The 21,701-nt window shown below is 49.4% G+C and overlaps 1 protein-coding gene across 1 annotated transcript in view; it reads right to left on the bottom strand.

Moving 5' to 3' along the window:
- Nucleotides 1-3,219, bottom strand: part of LOXHD1 (lipoxygenase homology PLAT domains 1) — a 196,111-nt gene extending 192,892 nt beyond the window's left edge. Inside the window, exon 1 of the mRNA XM_084964969.1 lies at nt 2,966-3,219. Coding sequence (XP_084821095.1) covers nt 2,966-3,095 — 130 coding nt within the window. The 5' untranslated portion in view covers nt 3,096-3,219. The remainder of the gene's footprint in view (nt 1-2,965) is intronic.
- Nucleotides 3,220-21,701: the final 18,482 nt, after the last annotated feature.

Genomic DNA, 21,701 nt, shown 5'->3' on the forward strand with positions numbered 1-21,701 from the left:
TGTGTGATTTCAACCAAATTTCTTACTGTGCTTCATTTTCCTCATCGCTGAAGTAGAGATAATTTCTTCCATGAAAGATTATCATGAAGATTAAATCAAATAAAACAAAGCTTTCAACTTTTATACTCATTGACCCAGCATTTCCAATTCTGGGAATTCACCTTTCAGACACTCTTATGCAGTTGGATGAAAGATATGAATTCCACAGGCAGTAAACATTATCATCATCCTCGCCATCATTGTCATCACCACCATCATCTTCATTGTTGTCATAGCAACATCAGTATCAACATCATCACTGCCATCATCTCCATTAACAACATTCCCAAGGAGGCTGCCTTGGAAAATTGTATTCTAACAGATGCTAGGTAGCCCCCACTATCTGGGAAGCAGGAGAGAAAGGGGCCCCAGGGCTGGAAGCTTGTGCAGGATGGCCTCTGAGGTCCCTTTGGATCCCAGATTCTGGTAGGAGTCACTCTTTCCACTTATGGGGCTTGTTTTAGTCAGGAGGTAGACCAGTGCACCAGGCTCAGGCTATCCTCAGAGCATGGAGGAAGCTGCCCCGCCCTATGGCCGTTGGTGGACTCCAGTGTAGCCAGGAGGCGACCTGAGAGACACAGAAGGAAATCTCTGCCTTACTCCTCTTTCTTCTTCTCCTTCCCCAACACACTCATCAAGCTTCTGCACATAATGCAAGAACCCAGTGCTCAAAGGGAGTAGGCACCACATCATTCTAGAATGAGGGGCACCAATGACAGTGCAGGTGAAGCTCTGCATGTGACCATTGTCAGTTTCATCCACACTTAGCACCCAGTCCTGCAGCTGACCGCAGAATCAGTGGGTCCAGGTCTCTTAGACATGCAAGCAGGGGCCCCACCCTGGCTCATTCTTCTCTGGCTATTTTCACCAGGGTCAAGTCTGGGCAAGTACAAGAGCAAGGATCAGCCAGACCAATGAAATTCAAATCCTAGCTCTGCAACTTAATAGCTTTGTGATCCTGGGCAGTTTATTCAACTTCCCTATGCGTCAGTTTCCTCACCTGAAAAAGATTTGGAGAAGGGAGCCCACCTCCTTGGGTTGCTATGAAGATTAAACCAGTTCACGTGAGTAAAGCGCTCTGTGTGGTGCCTGGTACAGTACATCGTGCTATCGGTCAGCATCATGAGACGTGGGGACTTGTCTTGGGAACAGATGAAGCTCTTGTCTCTCCTGCTTGTGACCTTGCTAAAATCACCTCAGTCCTCAGAGTCTCAGTCCTTAACCTGATTCTCATCACACCTGCCTTGACTCTTCCAGCGGGGGTGGAGGGGCTGGATCTTGAGAGTTAAAAGAATGGAAGGAAAAAGGCTTCAAGAAAGGTAAGAAGAGAGAGGGACCCTATATCACACTGACGCAGGCAGAGTCCATGAACAGAAGTGGATGGGGTGACAGCTATGAGACCTTCTGGAATGCTCTCACCAGCAGCCCGGTGGGCCAGGAAGAATCACCTCGAAGCTGAGTGTATCTGTCAAGGATGCAGCCCCCACATCTAGCCTCAATGCCCTTTCCCCTACTAGACAGTCAGAGCTTCACGTATGCATGCTGAGAAGTAGGCCACATCTCACTTGTTCTACGCCCCCCTTCCCTCCCCACGCCCCCGTGTGCACCCCAGAAGGTGCCTGGGACACAGCGCCAAGAAAGGGGCCTCAGAAGAGCTATAGCCTTCATGGTGCCACAGTGACAACCACCTTTTCTGAGCGTGGGTCTATGCTGGGAGCTGTGGGAGGAGTCAGCAAACACAAGGAGGTCTTGGACGTCAGGGTGGCTGAGGCTACAAGCCTAACACACCAGACTCCCATGCAGCAGGGCAACAATGAAGAATCAGTTATAATCAAGGAATTCATAGTGGATGGGAATTAAGGACAGAGACCAAGCCCATAAGCACAGAGCAAGCATTCGATACATATCTGATGAATGAATGTGTGAATAAGGTGCTTACAGGGAGTAGTGATCCAGGGTAGAGCAAGGACTGAGAATTTAAATGCCTTCAGGAACCAGTCAAACAGCAGTGACTAGTAAAACAGACCTATAAATAAGCTTCACCTGTTTTTTTTAATTGCAACTTGACTGGCATCCATGAGGATGAAGTTTCCATCCCTGGCCTCCCTCAGGGGTTAAGGATCCGGCATTGCCATGGGCTGTGTTGTAGGTTGCAGGCTTGGCTTGGATCCTGCTGTGGCCCTGGCATAGGCTGGCAGCTACAGCTCCGACTGGACCCCTAGCCTGGGAACCTCCATGTGCCGCAGGAGCGGCCCAAAGAAATAGCAAAAAGACAAAAAAAAAAAACAAAAAAAAAAAAACAAAAAAAAACAAAAAAAACCCCAGCAATATACCAAACAAACAAAAACCCTCTGTAAGCCAAAAGTGGCCCCTAGATCTCCAGTTCCCCCCTTCTCTGGTTCACCTGACAAGAAGATGGAGCCTTTCAAAGCAGCTCCCATACACCCCAGAGGAAGATGAGACTAAAAGAATAGGGCCTGGGTCCAAAGCACCCCTACCCTTCCCATGTGGGCTGCAGCATCACCTGGCAAAGCCTCAGGCCCTCATCTCCCAATGCCACAATGGACAGCAGCCCCCCAGCCCCCTGCCGGTTACACATGAGGCTCTCCTCCCACACCCCCTTCACAGCCTGACACAGGCACACCGAGCAGACCAGGCTGGAATGTGGCTCCTGGGATGTATAGGACCTAGAGAGTGTGGGCACTGTGGTTCTAGTCTATTCTGTGTCACTAAGACTCTGCGACCCTCAGTACAGCGGGGGCCCTAGTGTACCCCAAGAGGATGTAGTACAGACCCAACAGGATAAGCTACAAGAAAGGGGCTGAGTTGCAACCTAAAATTTCTTCCTCAAAGCAAGGAACAAGATCGTATGGGCCACTCTGCCCCTGCCTGGGCACCCTACCCCTCAGGCCAGGGCCCCGCACACCTTTGGCCTTGTAGTACTCGTGCTCCAGCTCCTCCTCATCGTCCTCTGAGGCGTAGTTCAGCAGCTCCTGCTCATACAGGGCTAGGAAGTCAATGTCTTTCTTCCTCCTCTTTTTCTTCTGAGGCATCATTTTTCCAGCTGCCCCTTCCCTGCACTCCCTGGCTCACAGTGCCCACCTTCTCATGCCTCCTTGGACCCAAGGCCCTCTCTGCCTGAGCTCCGTGTACACGTCTGGGTGGGCCAGAGCCCACGTGTGCCCACAGAGCTGTCCTGCTCCCCTCTCCTCACTGGTCCTTGAGCAGAACCTTGGTGCTTTATCTCAGCCCCTCCTGTCCCGGCCCCTCTCTCTGGGCCCCTCTCTCCAACCACCTCCTCTGCTTCTGCCCTGGGCTTCTCCTTGGGCTCATGACTTATTCATGGGGAATGAGGCAGCCTGTCCTCCTTAACCCCTGCTCACCTGCCCCCCTCCTCCTTTCATAGAGAATCAGGTGACATTGAGCCTTTACCATCTGTTTCCTACCTAGCCTCACGGCAGGGCCCCCCTCCCAGGAGCATGTGGGGAGTCCCCCATAAAGAGACCCCCTAGCCTCACAGCCTCGTAGGGCCATAAAGATGCCCCCAGGGCCTGGAGCCTTCCTGAGGCAAGAGGGCCGGGAATCAGCCCAGCCCCCCAGGACACGGAGGCCTCTATTTCTATTATTCAAGAGCTCTGCTCATCTTACAGGGCAGGCAAGTTACTTACTGGATGCTTCTCCATCTCTCGGCTTCCATCTCTTCAATAGCACAAGTCCTGGAAGTGGTTATTTGGCCAGGAGAAACCTACACTCCGACCTCCCTCCAAACGTTTTCTGAGTAGCGAGTTCCTGGGGTTGCTGGCCAGGGCCAAGGACGCTGGGGAAGCCCACTGAGTCCTAGGTGACCCCCATTGCACCCCAAAGGGCCGGCTAGGTTAGCCAGCATCTGTTTCAGCAAGAGCTGTTTGCCCATATTGCACCTGAGCTTGCAAATGAAACCCTTAGAAGCATTCCGATGCCCACCCCACCTGGCCCTTACCTCCACCCCTGCAGCCCTACTCAGGGTCCTGGGCCAGAGCAAGAGAACCCCCTCTTCAACCCCAATTGGCAAAAGTCTCCCTTAGGGACACTAGACTCCTCTTCCTCACTTATTTGATTTTATTAAGATTTTATTAAGATTTCTTGGAATTCCCTTATGGCACAGCAGTTTAAGAATGTAGTGTTTTCACTGCTGCGGCAAGGATTTGATCCCTGGCCCAGGGAATTTTCACATGCTGAGGACATGGCTGGGTGAGGGGGAGAGTTCTTACAACTCAGATTGTAAGATTTCTGTGTAAATCCTGAAATGCTAGAAATTTTCAGTCCACCTGGAATTCTCACCCCTCTGTCCTGGCCATGTGAGATTGTCAGCCAGAACTGGTCTACAAGCTCCTGGCTGTGTGGCCTGAACAAGCCTGTCTCCTCATCTATAAAAGGCAGGGGGGAGGACTCGTTAAAGCATATGGAGCACTCGGAGAAAGTGCTTAGTAATCAGAAGCCTCTGGACCACAGTAGCTTAATAAATGTTCATGACCCCTAATCAGGATTTCTCTCCCTTCCTTCCCTCCCTCCCTCCCTCCTTTCTTTCTTTCTTTCTTTCTTTCTTTCTTTTCTTTCTTTCTTTCTTTCTTTCTTTCTTTCTTTCTTTCTTTCTTTCTTTCTTTCTTTCTTTCTCTTTCTTTCCTTCCTTCCTTCCTTCCTTCCTTCCTTCCTTCCTTCTTTCTTTCTTTCTTTCTTTCTTTCTTTCTTTCTTTCTTTCTTTCTTTCCTTCTTTCTTTCTTTCTTTCTTTCATTTAGGGCTGCATCTGTAGCACATGAAGTTCCCAGGCTAGGGGTCGAATCAGAGCTACAGCTGCCAGCCTACACCACAGCCACAGCAACGCCAGATCCGAGCCATGTCTTCGACCTACACTGCAGCTCACAGCAACAGCAGATCATTAACCAACCGAGGAGACCTGGAATCAAACCCTCATTTTCATGAATACTAGTTGGGTTCTTAACCTGCTGAACCGCCACGGGAACTCCAGGATTTCTCTCTCTTTCTTACTTTGTATGGAGGGGGTGAGGGGCAAGGATGATGCTTTTTTTATCTCTGATTATCCCAGAAGCCCTCCTTCGGGTCCCATATCGGGCCCCAGTCCCCAGGGTCCTCCTTCCTCCATGGGGCCTGGCCCACAGCAACACATAGGAGACACTGGTGAACAGATGGAAACATCATATCCCAATCTCTCCTGCTTACTCCCCCCACGCCTCTTCCAGCCATGCCCGAATGAACAAATTGCAGGCAGAGCTTTAGAGCAGCTACAAGGAAAACAGAATGGGCTGAAAAGAAAATACACTTTAAGTGATATATTGGTAAAGTGAGTGTTCCAGAACCAATACATTCTGAGCCCATTTGGCCTGGAGAAGAAGACATTTCAAGGGTCTACAAATGTGAATGATTGTCTAGACTAAGGCTGAGAGGGCAGTCTTACAACTGCGGGTGGTGATTACAGAGATGCAGTTTCGATTCAATCCAGGAAGAAGGATGGGACATTGAGTGCTGCCTGGGGTGAGAGTGTTACAAGAGATGTGACGGCTGGATGGCACTGCTTGTCTGCCTACAGCAGGAGGTGGGTTTGGACCTGACAGCTGGAACATTCTATGAAACCGAGTGGCAGGCGCAGGCATGACAGCAGAGGAATCACAACAGGTCACCCAGCTAACGGCTGCAGTGATGGTCCAGCTCCAGGCTCTGCTGCAAAACCTAGAGCAGGTGTGGGGGCTCTATCCCTGGCCACTGGGGACTAAGGGGGCAGGAGAGACTGCCTGCCATGCCTGGGCCCCAAACCCGAGGTGGGAATCAGAGAGCAGGAGGGAGCTGGTCTGCAACAAGACCTTCGCCAGCTCCTCCTTGTCGCCTTCATGTCTCATCCCGTCTCTGCTCGGAGCTGAGCCCACCTACTGTGCCCTTAGCCCCCAGGCTCCAGAGCCCAGGCCCCATGGGCACTACCCGCCCCCTTCTCTGTACTGGGTCTCCTACCCTCTGAGACACAGTCTGCCAAGATCAAATGTTTCCTAAAATGGGATTCCAGAACCAGCTGGATTAGACCCTTAAAAGAGCATATCAAAATGCCAGTTTCTGGTCCTTTACCCCTAATGATTGAATCACAATTTCTGGAGAGTTCCCACTGTGGCACAGTGGAAGTGAATTCAACCATTATCCATGAGGACGCAGATTCGATCCCTGGCCTTGATCCCACATTGCTGTGGCCGTGGGGTAGGCCGGCAGCTGTAGCTTCAATTTGACCCCAAGCCTGGGAACTTCTGTGTGCTGCAAGTGTGGCACTAAAAAGAAAAAAGAAAAAAAAAATTCTCTGAAGGCGAAACTTGGATTCTACACTTTCAACAGCCCCTCTTCTCCTGGGGGTTTTTATGTGTAACTGAAATTTGGAGCCACAATGGCCTATATGTCCCAGGTAAACTCACCAACCATCAGCTCACCTGGCCTATGGAGGAGGATTAAGCTTCCAACCCAGGGTTGCACAGACCCACTGCACACTGCAGTAACCTGGAGAGTTTTAAAATGCTGGTTCCTGGGTTCCCCCAGGATCCGGATTTACTCAGTCTGGGGTGGAGCCCGGGCAGGAGTTTTCAAAGCTCCCAGAAGAGACAGGACATATCAGAGCTGCAACCAGCACTCACATCCTCCCCAGAGCCTGGGGCAGCTTTGCTCTTTGGAACCACGCAAGTCTCTACCCTCCGGACACCATCTCAGGCCCTAAATGTCCTCACCCAGGAAAGATCAACTTCTCCGTTCTGCTGAGGAACGGCCCTAGAGTCACTTCAAAGTCTGAATGATCAGTAAGAGCGCAGTTTAAGTGTGGGTGACGAACGCCCCCTGCTGGCTCAATGAGGTTTGACTTCTGTTGTTAATTACACATCAGATTGTTCAGGAAGAGGAAGACCTTAAATATTACTGGGAAGTTCCCCTCCTGGCTCAGCGCTAACGAACCTGGCTAGAATCCATGAGGACGTGGGTTCTGGCTTGCTCAGTGGGTTTAGGAGCTGGCTTTTCCATGAGCTGTGGTGTAGGTCACAGACATGTCTCGGATCCCACGTTGCTGTCACTGTGGTGTAGGGCTGCAGTTCCCATTCGACCCCTAGCCTGGGAAATTCCATATGCCAAAGGCGCAGCCATAAAGAGAAAAACAAAATTACTAGGAAAATATCATTTTGCATAAGGATCCATTCAGAGAAAAAATGAAATAAAGGGTTCATTTTGGGGGGGCCACTTCCACAGCATGCAGAAGTTCCCTGGGCCAGGGACTGACCCTGAGCCGCAGCAGCAACCCAAGTCACAGAGGTAACAATGCTGAGTTCTTAACCCCTAGGCCACCAAGGATTTCCCAAAAAAAAGCGTACATTTTATAGGAGGGCCTATTCAGATAAAAAAAAAAAATAAGTATTTATTGGAAATTTTCAAAAAATTGAAATCAAAAAAATGTTTGTGTGTGTCTTCTGTCTTTTTAGGGCCACACCTGTGGCATATGGAGGTTCCCAGGCTAGGGGTTGAATTGGAGCTGTAGCTCCTGGCCTAAACCACAGCTCATGGCAATGCTGGATCCTTAATCCACTGAACAAGGCCAGGGCTCGAACCTATGTCCTCATGGATACTAGTTGAGTTTGTTAACTACTGAGCCATGATGGGAACTCCTTTATGGAGAATCCCATGGCCTTAAAATACAATGATTAAGACAGCAGAGTCTGAAACAATGCCAGGTCTTGATGGGGAGGTGGAGCACCTAGAACCCTCACACTGCTGGTGGCAGTGTGAAATGGTACCACTATTTTTTTTTTTTTTTTTTTTTTTTGTCTTTTGTCTTTTTGTCTGTTGTTGTTGTTGCTGCTGTTGTTGCTATTTCTTGGGCCGCTCCCGCAGCATATGGAGGTTCCCAGGCTAGGGGTTGAATCGGAGCTGTAGCCGCCGACCTACGCCAGAGCCACAGCAACGCGGGATCCGAGCCGCGTCTGCGACCTACACCACAGCTCACGGCAACGCCGGATCGTTAACCCACTGAGCAAGGGCAGGGACCGAACCCGCAACCTCATGGTTCCTAGTCGGATTCGTTAACCACTGCGCCACGACGGGAACTCCGGTACCACTATTTTGCAAGAGTTTGGCACTTTCTTATAAAGCTAACCAGACATTTCCCACACAGTCTAGAATTTCCACTACTGGGTACCTACCTAAGCAGTGAAAAGATATGTCCACACAAAAACCTCATGTGAATGTTCATGGAAATTGTATCCATGATAGCCAAAAACTAGAAACAATTCAGATGCCCATTGACTGGCCAAGACTTTTCAGCCATAAAAAGGCTATTCAGCCACAACATGAATAAGTCCTGAGAGCACTATTCAAAACAAAAGAAACCAGTCAGATAATTTCATTTGCATCCTTTTTTTGGATTCCACATATAGGTGATATCATGTGATGTTTGTCTTTCACTGTTTAACTTCACTTAGTATGATAATGTCTAGGGCCATCCATGTTGCTGCAAATGGCATTATTTCATTCTTTTTTATGGTTGAGTAATATTTCAATGAATTTATTTGAAAAACAGAAACAGACTCACAGACTTCGAAAAACTTTTAGTTACTAAAGGGGACAGGTGGAAGGGATGGACTGGGTGGTTGGGACTAGCATATGCACACTGAGGTATATGGAATGACTGGCCATATATGACGGGGACCTGCTGTATAGCATAGAGAACGCTACCCAATATTCTGTGATAATCTATGTAGGCAAAAAATCTTAAAGAGAATGGGTGTGTGTACATGTATAACTGAATCACTTTTTTGTACAGCAGAAATTATCACAACCTTGTAAATCAACTACACTTCAATAAAAAATTTTAAAATGGGAAAAAAAAAACAGGAAAAACTATCTGCTGTCTGATTACATGTATGTGACAGTCTAGAAGTGGTAAAACCAGCCCAGTGGTTGAGGGCCTGGGCATTTGGGAAGGGGATTGGCTGGAGGGGAGTATGAGGGGGTGGTGCTTGGCCTCAGGCTCTGCCCAGTCTCTCACTGTTCTGCCTCATTTGCTGTCTTACTGCTGCAAAAATTTCTCTGGGTCAGGGCCCTGGTCCTGCTACTGACCTGGCCCCCAAACCAGGCTCTTTGGTGTGAGGACTCTGCACATGATTGATTGGGAAAAGGTGCTCAGGGCATGACTTGCAGACCCAGCTCTCATCCCAGGCAGAGCCAAGGTCATTGCCAGCCACCTCCTCCAATCTAGGCTTAGCATGAGGCCCTGAACTGTGTCATGTACTATCGCACTCTGATTACTAAAGCTGACACAAAGGGCAGACAGAAGTAATTATTGGCACCCCAAACTTCTGATTAAAGGAGAGACTTGTTTATCTCATTGACTATTGGCATGTGTGCATGAATGCATTCTTGCACACACGTGTTTTCATACACACACACACACACACACACACACACAAAATGATCCAATTGCCCTAGTCTCCCTATTCAGGTACATTCTGCTCCTTTGGAATCAATTCTCCTAAAGTTTGCCCTTGGTCCAGTTCAAAAACCTTCAGTTACATCTCAGTGTGGTCAGATTTTTATCAGCCAGGATTCTGAATTGCAAACAACAGAAACTATCACAGGCTAGTTTAAGTAGAAAAAAATCTGTATTTAAAAGTCTATGGGGGAGTTCCCATTGTGGCTCTGCAGAAACAAATCTGACTAGTATCCACCAAGTCACAGGTTGACCCTGGCATCATTCAGTGGGTTAAGGATCTGGTGTTGCTGTGAGCTGTGGTGTAGGTCGCAGACACAACTCAGATCTGGCGTTGCTGTGGCCATGGTGTAGGCCAGTGGCTACAGCTCCTATTCGATCCCTAGCCTGGAAACCTCCATATGCCGCAGGTGTGGCCCTAGAAAGACCAAGACAAAGGCTATGGGGTGAAGAGGGTTCCAGGATTTCCCAAAGGGCTAAGATCCATGCTTTAGGGGCTGCCCCTGGAAAGATGCCTGAGGTCTTATGGTTGCCACTGATGCTGAGCCAGCATGGACTCTACTGCCTTGTGCCAATTCAGACTCTGGGGCTGATCCCAAGTCCTGCGCCACACCTTGCTGAAGGGGAGGCTAGGAAAGTGAGGATTTGGCATTTTCAACTCCTCTTATATTGGGAGCAGTGCTCTCCTCAAACTTTAAAAGGGAAGTCATATGCTGGGTTGCCAAAAGAATAACAATGTCCCTGATTCTAAGAGAATTTTAGCCCCTGGAGCTGACGTTGGAGGTTCTCTGTAATCTGACCCAGCCTTCCCCTTAGGAAACCCATACTCCATTAAACTTGAAAAGTTCTGTTTTCTACAATGTTAATCACCTAAAATATAAACCTAAAAAAAATGAAAAATGAAAAGTTCTGTTTTTCTAAACATGTCTGGTGCTTTCCTTCTGCAAGCCCTAGTCCACTCTGACACTGGAGCTAGAGTGCGTGTCTCTGTACAAGCCAGCTCCTGCTACATAACAACCACAAAACTCTAGTGGCATAAGCATTCTTTCTTCCTTTCTTTTTTCTTTTCTTTCTTTCTTTTTTTTTTTTTTTTTGTCTTTTTAGGGCCACACCTGTGGCACATGGAGGTTCCCAGGCTAGGGGTCCAATTGGAGCTACGGCTGCCAGCCTACACCACAGCTCACAGCAACGCCTGATCCTTAACCCACTGAGCGAGGCCAGGGATGGAACCTGCATCCTCATGGATACTAGTCAGATTTGTTTCCACTAAGCCATAAGCATTATTTCTAATGTGTCTGGGCTCAGCTGGGATGACTTGTCTACACTGGGCTCAACCGCAGCTCTGAATCCAGTTATAGGACCTGCTGAACATGGCTGGGCCAGGTCTGTGCTACGTGGGTTCATCTGGGGCCAGACTTGAAGGAGCAGCAGCTGCCCAGGGAAAGCTCTTCTCACAGTCATGGTCAAGGGCCAGGAGAGTGACGCTGACAATGTAAGCACACTTGAGACCTTTACTTGTATCACATCTGCTAAGAGCCTCAGCCAAGCAAAGCAATATGTATGTCCAAGCCCAGAGTCAAGGACTGTAAAGTTACATAGCAATAGTGTGTCCACTGTGTGGACACAGTGAGGGGTGAAGAACCAGGGCAAAAGCTCAATCTGCCCCAATGACTTCGCTCTCCCACCAGACTGCAGCTCCATCACAGTAGGTCCTATGTGTCCGGAGAAGGTGAATATGACTCTCAAACAATGAGGAATGAAGGCGTGGATGACAGGTGTGTACGGGGGGTGGGGAGAGAGCACACACAAGTGCAAAGAACAGGAGGGCTCATCCTGGCAGCACACGTTTCCCTAATTTCTCACTCAAGGTCACAAGGGCTCTGGTCTCTCAGAAGGAACCACCTCCTATTCTGGAAGCAGGTGGATGATGCAATATTGTGAGGTTGGTTGTTTTCCTGTTTCACTGAAATGTTCGTTCCCATAGACATTTTAGGCAAATCCAGTTCCTGTTCTTGTTCCCAGACATTTTAGAAAAGCACAGCTTCCACCACTCCTGCCCCCATCCTGTCTGACCCACTCTGCTCAGAGCAGCCCAAGGGATTTTACTTAAAAATAAATCAGATCACGTCACTCCCCAGCATACATGCTCCAGTGGCTTCCCATGCCACAGAATAAAATCCTGATGCCTCCTCAAGGCCCTCAGGCTCTCACCTCCCCATTCTGCCCCTGCTTCCCTCCCCAATCTCCAGCCATGCTAGCTCCAACCACCCCCCACCTCATTTCCTCTTCCCTGCCAATCCAAAAGCTCACACAGGGGTTCCCATTGCGACTCAGAGAGTTAAGGACCTGATGTTTTCTCTGTGAGGATGAAGGTTCAATCCCTGGCCTCCCTCAGTGGGTTAAGGATCCAACATTGCTGCAAGCTGCGGTGTAGGTCACAGATGTGGCTCAGATCCAACGTTCCCATTGCTGTGGTTGTGGTGTAGGCCAGCAGTTGCAGCTCTGATTCAAACCCTGGCCCAGGAACGTCTATGTGCTGCAGGTGCAGTGGTGAAAAAAAAAGAAAAAAAGCACATGCACACGCACACACATACACACACACACACACACACACACACACACACACACACACACCCATTGTCAAGGGCAAAAACCCTTAGACCACATCTTTGGAGTCAGACCCCTCCTCTCTGTCCCCAGTGCCACCTTTGGAGGCCCCACCTTCCTCCTCCCTCACTGGGACCAAGCCTCCTCGCTGGATGCCCAGCAAATCTCCAATATCCTCACTGCGCTCAAGTCACTTTTCCAGAAAACTGATGTGGACACATTATTCCCTTGTTGCCCCATCTTCTCGAAAACAAAGTACCCATGCCTAGCTCCAATTACAAGGAGCCCCAAATCTGGTGCAGTCTTCTATTCCAGCCAAGTCCCAGTCCCCTGGGCCCCTCCCCACCATCTCCCCATGCTCACCAGGCTTATTCCTGTGACTTTCATGTTCTGATCCGTTGTTTGTGATGATGCTCCGGCCCCTTCTCTGACTGGCAAGCGCTGAGAAGGTCACTATCAGGCCACTCCAAGTGACAAACATCATTTCATGCATGTCCATTACTAGACCAGTCCAGCCCACTGTGGTGGCCCACATCCAAGATTTGTCACTGGTCGCTTCTGTAAAACCCGTCTCCACCCCTCAAGACCGGTCCCCTTTGCTCTCACCTCAGTATCGCACACAGTTGTCTGTTTTGTAATCACTTCTGTACCCGGTTCATCGATGTGGCTATGACAAAAGGAACCTTTCCTTTTGCTTTGTCAGGACAGTCCTTCCCTTGACACTAGATAAAATTTGCATCAACCCCTGACTCTTCTGGTTACTATCAGGTCACTCTAAGTGGAAAACACCATCTCATGCATGTCTGTCCAGCCCACTGTGGTGACCCACATCCCATCTTCATGAAACTCAAAACTTCTCGCTTCCTCTTCCCCAGCCGGGCTGAGTGTTTGGGCCAGGGGCTGGGGAGAGGGGCTGGGGGGTTGAAGGGGTTGGGGAAACTGCTGACTTCCTCCCTCTCTTAGGAGCTGAAGTTCTGACCCACCTCCCACCCTACCACCACCTACCCCACCACAGGGGTTGGGCCTTTTGGATATTTAAGGCCAATTCTTATATTTTTGGGGGGCAGGGTGTGACACACCTGCAGCATATGGAAGTTCCCAGGCCAGGGGTCAAATCAGAGGTGCAGCTGCCAGCCTATACCACAGCCATAGCAATGCCAGACCTGAGCCATGTTTGTGACCTACATTGCAGCTCACGGTAACGTAGGATCCTTAACCCACGAGTGAGGCCAGGAATGGAGTCTGCATCCTCATGGATACTAGTTGGGTTTTTAACCAGCTGAGCCACAGTAGGAAGTCCAGGCCAATTCTTCCATGGGAAAATTTGTGGGTTTGCTCCCAGGATTCTTTCTGACTCAGCTCCTTGCCCCTACTTTGGGTAGACAATTCCTAATCCCACCTCCACTTCTGCCCCAGCAATGCAACCCACAACCCCTCCACTGCCAAGGTCCCCTCACCCTGGCAGGCCACCCTCTCCCACAGAAATCCATTCCTAAATGACCCCTGGCTGACCTCTCTACCACACATCCCAACTAGGGTTCTTCTGGAACTTTCCCCATTTATCAGACTCTGCTGCCCTGGGCCACGTCACCTTCCCTAGGCAAGTGCAGAGCTCCAACACCCTGTAGCCCAGCTGCAGCAAATCCATCACATGCTCCCCAGTTGGTCCCATGGAAGCCCCTCTCACTAAACCTGGGGTTAAGAGCCAGCACTGACCCCCAAATGGACTTGACCCATTTGGCTGCCAAACCCTGCCTTGGACAGAGGCTACTGGCCTGCCACTGGTCAGGGCAAGGTCCTGGGACAGCATGACCAAGGGGGATCTCGGGGTGGTTTCCCCCCCACCAGCGGGTAGGGCCATGTCCCGCTGGTGGGTGGGTAAGGTCCCAGCACTTATAGGCTAGAGACAGGTCTCCACAATAGTGCTTGCCAGTGCCAGTGTTGTGGCAATAGAACAAGCTCACAAAAATGGCTGTTGCCCTCATCTCCATCCCCAGGAGAGGCCAAGCTGCCCCCTTTCTCTCCAGGAGGTTCTCTAAGATCAGCCAGTGGGTCTGCCCCAGGGCCCTTTCAAATTACTGCCTCTGTGCTGGGACTCAGATTGTGTGAGATTTGGGGTGCACCCTGTAAGAGCAGAGTCTCTGTGTCCTATGGCCCTCTGGCTACCCCCTAAGCAAGCCCTGCTGGCCTTTAAAGCCAGGCCTTCCAGAGGCTTGTTTTCCCAGTGCAGGACTGGGCTGGGGAGCCCACTGTGGCACTTGGACCCCTACTTCTTAGAAGCTCAGCAATCTCGATCCCCCCAGACCCCCGTTTGTGGGTCACCTACCCAGAGGTATGGGTCTCGACTAGACTGTTTCTGCCCCACCTACCTGTCTTGCTGTGGTTCCTTCTTTATATCTTTAGTTGTGGGAAGTCTTTCCTCTCAGACTTCAGGTCGTATGCATAGATAGTTGCCCCATAAAGAGTTGTAATGTGGGGAGTTCCTGTCGTGGCTTAGCGGTAACACACCTGAGTAGTATAATGAGGGTGCAGGTTCTATCCCTGACCTTGCTCACTGGGTTAAGGATCTGGTGATGCTGTGAGCTGTGGTGTAGTTCCCAGATGTGGCTCAGGTCCCACATTGATGTGGCTGTGGTGTAGGCGGCAGTTACAGCTCCGATTCAATCCCTAGCCTGGGAACTTCCATATGCTGCACCTGCGGCCCTAAAAAAGCAAAAAAAAAAAAAAAAAAGAGAGAGCTGTAATTTTGGGTATGACCATGGGAGATGTGCTCAGGGTCTTCCTACTGGCCACCTTGGCCATATTGCTCAGGAATTTTTTCAGTGTAAATCTGACCAAGCCCTCGTCTTTAAAATCATTCAGGGCTCCCTGAGTCTCTTAGAATCAAAACAGCTAGCATGGCCCACCTCTTCCCCAGAGCGTCTTGCCTCCATCAGTCCTCCAACTTATCTCCCACTGTGTTCCCCCTCCTATCCCTTGCAAAAGCCTTTCCCCAGGATCCCAAGCTCGCTCCCCATCCAGGGCCCTCAGCCTGGACTTGTTTCCCAAACAACTCTGCCCTTACCTTTCACCTGGTTAACCCTTCATCACCCTCCAGCTCTCATCTCAACTGTTTCTTCTTCTGCTCAATCTCAGGTCAGCCAGATTTGCTGAAACTCTTGCAGCACTGTATGCTCCTTTGAAGCACTATCTATAATTAAACACTGAAATGTGGCATTTTGTGATTACCACTATTCCTCTGGCCAATCCCGATATCCCATAAATGCAGAGACAGCATGTGGGTTTGCTCATCTTTGTATTCCCAAATCCTCAAGTAGCCTGGCCCAAAATAGGAGCTCCAAAAGCATTTCTTGAATGAATGAATGAAGTGACAGATTGTGTGCATCTATTTATTAAATAAATAAATGAGGGAGTTCCCATTGTGGCTTAGTGGTTAACGAATCTGACTAGGAACCATGAGGTTGTGGATTCAATCCTTGGCCTTGCTCAGTGGGTTAAGGATCCGGCGTTGCTGTGAGCTGTGTTGCAGGTCGCAGAGGTGGCTCAGATCCCGCGTTGCTGTGGCTCTGGTGTAGGCCGGTGACTACAGCTCCAATTAGACCCCTAGCCTGGGAACCTCCATGTGCTGTGGGAGTGGCCCTAGAAAAGATAAAAAGACAATAAATAAATAAATAAATAAATAAATAAATAAATAAATAAATAAATAAATTCCCATCATGGCTCAGTGGGTTAAGAACCTGACTAGGATCCATAAGGATACAGGTCCAATCCCTGGCCTCACTCAGTGGGTTAAAGGATCTGACGTTGCCGTGAGCCCTGGTGTAGGTCACAGATGCAGCTCAGATCTAGCATTGCTGTGGCTGTGGTGTAGTCCAGCAGCTGCAGCTCTGATTCAACCCCTAGCCTGGGAACTTCCATGTGCCACTGGTGCAGTCCTTTAAAAAAATAAAATAAAAAATGAATGAACTACATTCAACTTCTGTCCCCCAGCTCATTGGTTCATTCATGCATTCACTCAAAAATATATATTGAAGTCCTATTGCCTTGACTCTCAGCTCTCTTTCTTCCTATGACAGACCAGAATAAATTGCCCAGGTCTCAGGGCTAACCCTCAAAGAATATCCTTAGTTTCTGCAGTTGCTTGCTTAACTGGCCTTTTACAGTGGTAACAAGAAAAGTTTTTCTTTCAGCTGGCATGGAAAAAAAAAATTTTTTTATTGCTTTTAAGGGCTGCACTTGCGGCATATGGAGGTTCCCAGGCTAGGGGTTGAATCAAAGCTACAGCTGCCAGCCTATACCACAGACACAGCAACACAGGATCCAAGCTGCCTCTGTGACCTACACTATAGCTCACAGCAATGCCAGATTCTTAACCCACTGAGCAAGGCCAGGGATCGAACCTGCATCTTCATGGATACTAATCAGATTCATTTTTGCCGAGCCACAATGGGAAATCCTGGTGTGGAAATTCTTATTGGGGAAGGTGAAAGGTGAGTGGAGATCTAGGCTCAGCAGAAGACCAAGCACACACTTAAACAGCTCCACGGAGTAAATGGCAGAAATGGTTTCTCCATGGAGAGGGAGTTGGGGAGATAAGAACAGAAGACAAAGAACGGAGAGGAGGAGCCTGAGAGGTGAGCTGAGACTGGGGTGAAGTGTCCCCAGTGGGAAGTTGGCCATTGTGTTAGCCAGGGGACACCAATCGTTACATGTGAATTTGCATGGTTGGAAGTGTTTTCTATTCCTTTCCCCCTCCTCCCACGCCACTCTGGGCTGCATTATATGATCACTCAAGTCGAGCAAAGGTCTGCCTCTGATCTAGGTGGTTAAAGATATGAAACAAAAACATGTGCAAAAGCTCAAAAGTCTAAAGGCAGAGGGATCATGACAATGCCAGTCTCTTAGAGCTTGTAGAAATCATGGGAAAAGATTTTGGATTTCCCCCAAATCCAGATTTCTCATCTATATCTCATCTAATCCAATCTCATCTGTATCTCATGGGGCAGGCCGGACCTGGCTAGGCAGTTTGTGTATGAATTGTTTTTAATTTTGTTTAATATAATCCTATTTTAAACACATTCAGGAAGACTGGTAGATTCTGAAAGAATCTTTTTTTTCTTTTATGGACGCCCCTTGGCAGGACAGAGACAGGATCCAAGCCTTAGTTGTAACCTATGCCATAGCAGCAGCAGCACCAGATCCTTAACCCAGCGTATTGGGCTAGGGATTGAACCTGCGTCCCAGTGCTCCAGAGACACCACTGATTCCATTGCACCACAGCAGGAACTCCTCTCTTTAAAAAAAAAAAAAAAAAAAAAAAGATAATTAATGCTTGGATTCCTTTGCTGTGACTCTGGACTTTGACAGAGTTAATTTGCTTAAAGAGAGGAAAGTCTATGTAGCTCCTGGGTCTGTTTCCAGGTGTAAGCACATCTCAACCCCACCTGTCCCAGCCCTCCAGCCCTGAGGGACCTCCCTCTTCAGAGGAAGCCTGCGGTGCCCCCTCCATGTCCTCCTGCCCCCAGTAAACTGTCTATTCATCACTCCACCCAATTTGGTCTGGATCTTGTCTCTGAGCCCTTCCTGTGAGTTCCCCTGCTGGCCTGCCACTCCTGCCAGACAGACCGGCCAATGCAGTCCAAAGGTGGGCCCCAGGCAGCGTTGCCTTCCTCACAAGAGCTGGCAGCCTCCCCACATTGAGCTGTGCTCTATCAGCCTAGCCAGCCCAGTGCCCCAAACACATACACACAGCCAAAGAGTCTTTGCTAGATGACCCACTTGACTGGTTTTATTGGGTGGAAACTGAGGGTTTTTCAAATACAGTGACAGATACAAATTACCCTGATTATGTTCTTAAGCAAAAGTCACAGTCACCACTTCAGGATCACTCAAGCATAGCCACACACAGGCTAGAATTACTGCTACAGGAGTTTGTATGAACTCCTGGCTCCCAAAGAAAATTTGCATGAAAATAAGATGACAGCTGCAGCCCACCTGAGCTTTAGAATGGCACACGGCATTTCTCTCCAGGGCAAACAGAGGGAGCAAATCAACCGAGCAAGAGAGGGATTTTTTTCAGCAATCCTCCAGCTCCATGCACTGTTAGAGTTTCTCTGCATCCTATCTCAGTCTCCATTGGGAAGAAAGGCTCCGCCGAGCACAGGGTGGTATGATGCAGATCTTGCGAGAAGAAAGCCAGGGAGGGATGGGGCTGAGGAACACGCGGGGGTCACGTCCGCGTGGGCACGCGGTCTTCACACATATGAGGCCACTCAGGGCTGAGTTGGTGCCACCAGCCCCTCAAGAATAGGCTGCTGGCTGTTGTCACGTGAGCTCCTGGAAACTGACATCAAGCATGGCTGGCTGGAGCCACTGCGCAGGCACAGGGCAGGGAGCATGTAACTGCAAGGGCCAAGGTTTCCACAGCTTCCCTGCAGACTTCTCCTGTGGCCGGTCCTGACTTCTTTTGGGGAGCGAGCTGGCAGGAAGCTGACCCCATACTGAAGCATGCACTGTATGCTCACTGAGTTAAAGTGTGAGTTTAAAAAAATAACATATACATTTACATATATTTCACAGTTCAAACAGTAGGGCTTTGAAGAAGAGTTATGGCTTTCTGAAGGGGGTCAGTTGGGTTCAGAAAGGAAATTTGCTGCACCCCCTAAAACATGTGTGAGGAGTGCAGGAGCCTCAGAGAGGCCCAGCTGCCCCCAAACCTTAGGAAGAGGGACCAGCTCAGAAGCCAGCCACAGCGGCGGCCGAGAGTCCTGCTAGACAGTTTGCAGGAAGATACAGGAGCTGTCACTTGGAACCCTAGCAGCCTCCCCTAAAAATGGCCACAGCACTAGGCAGATGCATCACTGAGTCTGCCACCAACCCCCTACTCACTCCTGCCTTGCCTAGGACGGTGGCCTTGGGGGACCCCTGCCCAGTATAACTGCCACCCTCCCACCCCCAGCAGGTACAGCCCCCAGTGCTTGGAGTCCAGATTGGAAAGAACACCAGAAAGACCACTTCACACAGACGTTGAGCAGGGCACGCAGCCAGGCCTGCCCCCGACTCCGACTCCGACTCCGGTCAGCCCCACCAACCCAGAGGGAAGAAAACAGAAGGGCCTCAGGAGTGAGAGCGAGACATGGCTGCCTCTCCCACCACTTGGGGCGCTTGTGCACCCAACCAGAGCTCCACCACCCATCCCCGTGATGGGGGCGGGGGCACGCATGCCTCTTCCTGGGCCTCAGTCCAGTGGAGATGCCTTACCCACCTCCTCCAGCTGGTGAGAAGAGGGATAGTGAAGGTGTGTAGAAAGCAGAAATGCTCGCTTTGATAAGAATATGAAGAAATAGAGTCTTAAATCCACAACTAAATCCAGGCCTGAGTCACTGCAGAGGTCGCCCCTGCCCCAGCTGAAATCCTCACCCACTCCCTGCCTGGTGCAATAAAGACACCACAGGTGGAAGCAGAGGTGCAGAAAGAGGACCCTCCACCAACACCACCAACCCACCCACGCTGCACGTCCCCTTTAAGGTGGGAAGGTGAAAGGGTGCCCCTCCCCCAGTCCTGGGGGGGATGAGGAGCATGTGTCAGAGGGAAACTAAGTCTAAAAGAGTGACCTGGAGTTCCCCATCATGGTGCAGTGGAAACGAATCCCGCTAGAAACCATGAGATTGTGGGTTCGATCCTGGGCTTTGCTCAGTGGGTTAAGGATCCAGCATTGCCGTGAGCTGTGGTATAGGTCGCAGACAGGCTCTGATCCTGCTTGGCTGTGGCTGTGGTGTAGGCACGCAGGAACAGCTCAGATTAGACCCTTAGCCTGGGAACCTCCATATGCCATGGGTGTGGCCCTAAAAAGACAAAAGACAAAATAAATAAATGAATAAAAGAGTGAGCTTACCCATCTCAGGAATCCTGTATTATCAGATAATGACGTACAGATAAATTCACCTACCTGAACATCATCATTACTTGAGGACTGATCCTTTGAGCACCAAAATGTCTATGAATACGTTTTAAATGTTTGGGGACAGAAATAATGATTCCAAAGCAAATAAAATGTTTCTCTGCCTTCCTGAGCACAGTCTACTGAATGTTGTTTGGGCGTTTTCATACCTCTGCGTGATCGTGGGTGCCACAGGATGGTCCGCTCTGAAATGCTCTATTGCCCTGGGGGTTATTCCCACATATTGGTCCGACCGCAAAACTATTTGCCCCTCCACTAAATAGCATCAGCTCCCCTGGTATTTTCTGAGACAGATAGTTTCGGTCTTTTTAATGCCATTATTATGAGTCTATTAGCTGCCACTTCTTGCTATATCTAGCACCTGTTATCTTTCCCTTAATTTGCTTTATTATTAGAAACCAGAATCAAGTTCACAAGAATTGAATTTAAAATTAAAGTGAATGCCATGAGGGATTTGCATTTGAGCAAAGCGTTTGGTCTTTGATACAGAGTTTTCTAGCATCTGTTTCAGGGACTCAGAATGAATTTTCCTTCACCGGAGTTCCCAGCTACCTGGGGCTTGAGTGGCTCTCTGGGCAAGTGGCCCTGGGAAGTGAGGTGTGCTTTGACCTTGTTTCAATAAAAGAGTAACTGTTTCCTCCTCTAAAAAATCTTCAATATGTTCAAGGGTTCTCATAAGAGTGGTGGGTGAATGTGGAATTGTGAGCTGACATGAGGACAAAGGGCTCACTGTGTCCACACAGCTGGGGACTTGCCTCCACTTGGAGGCACAAGAGATGGAGAGACGGAGGCAGGACCCAGGCACCAGCTAGTTGGCTTCAACGTGAGCCTTTCTGGGCACAAGGTGGGAAAGGAAGGAAGAGGATAATGCAAGTATGACCCTACCCCTGGGTCATGTCAGTCCATGTGCTGTGTCCTCATCACCACCTTCCTTGTTTGTTTTCCACGCAGTGGGCAGAGCACCAGGCCTGGCCTTACCCCCAAAGGGCCAGAAACTCCCTGTGTTACAGACTGCAGGATGGTGCTCTGATCCTACCCCAGCCCCCATCACAGGGCAACCCTTACCTGGTCCCGAGTTGGCCGCAAGTGCCAGAGACTCCAATCGCTTAGCTCAGATCCCAAAATGCATTCTAATCCCAGGCCCACATGAATTCTTTTTTATTTATTTATTTATTTTTTAAACAGCTGCATGTGCGGTGTGTGGAAGTTCCTGGGCTAGGGGTCGAATTGGAGCTGCAGCTGAGGCCTACATCACAGCCATGGCAACACCAGATCCAAGCCTCGTCTGCGAGCTATTCCGCAGCTTGTGGCAACGCCAGATGCTTAACCCACTGAGCAAGGACAGGAATCAAACCCGCATCCTCACAGAGACAACATCAGGTCCTTAATCCACTGAGCCACAATGGGAATTTCCCAGATGAATTCTTAACTCTGAGCCTCCTAACCCTGGGAGAAGAAATCTATGTAGCTTTGCTTTAAAAAGATTCCATAATGTTTATTTGAATGTTTAAAATTTTAGAAAAGGAGCTGTTGGGTAGCTCTTATGAAGTCTCAAGCCTGAATTAGATGCTCCCAAGCCCTAAGCAGAAAGCGAATGCAGC

Source organism: Sus scrofa, chromosome 1 (genome assembly GCF_054392235.1).
Source record: "Sus scrofa isolate SSC_HxYL_T2T_F1_AM1 chromosome 1, Sscrofa_HxYL_maternal_Yorkshire_Landrace_v2.0, whole genome shotgun sequence".
NCBI classification, from domain to species: domain Eukaryota; kingdom Metazoa; phylum Chordata; class Mammalia; order Artiodactyla; family Suidae; genus Sus; species Sus scrofa.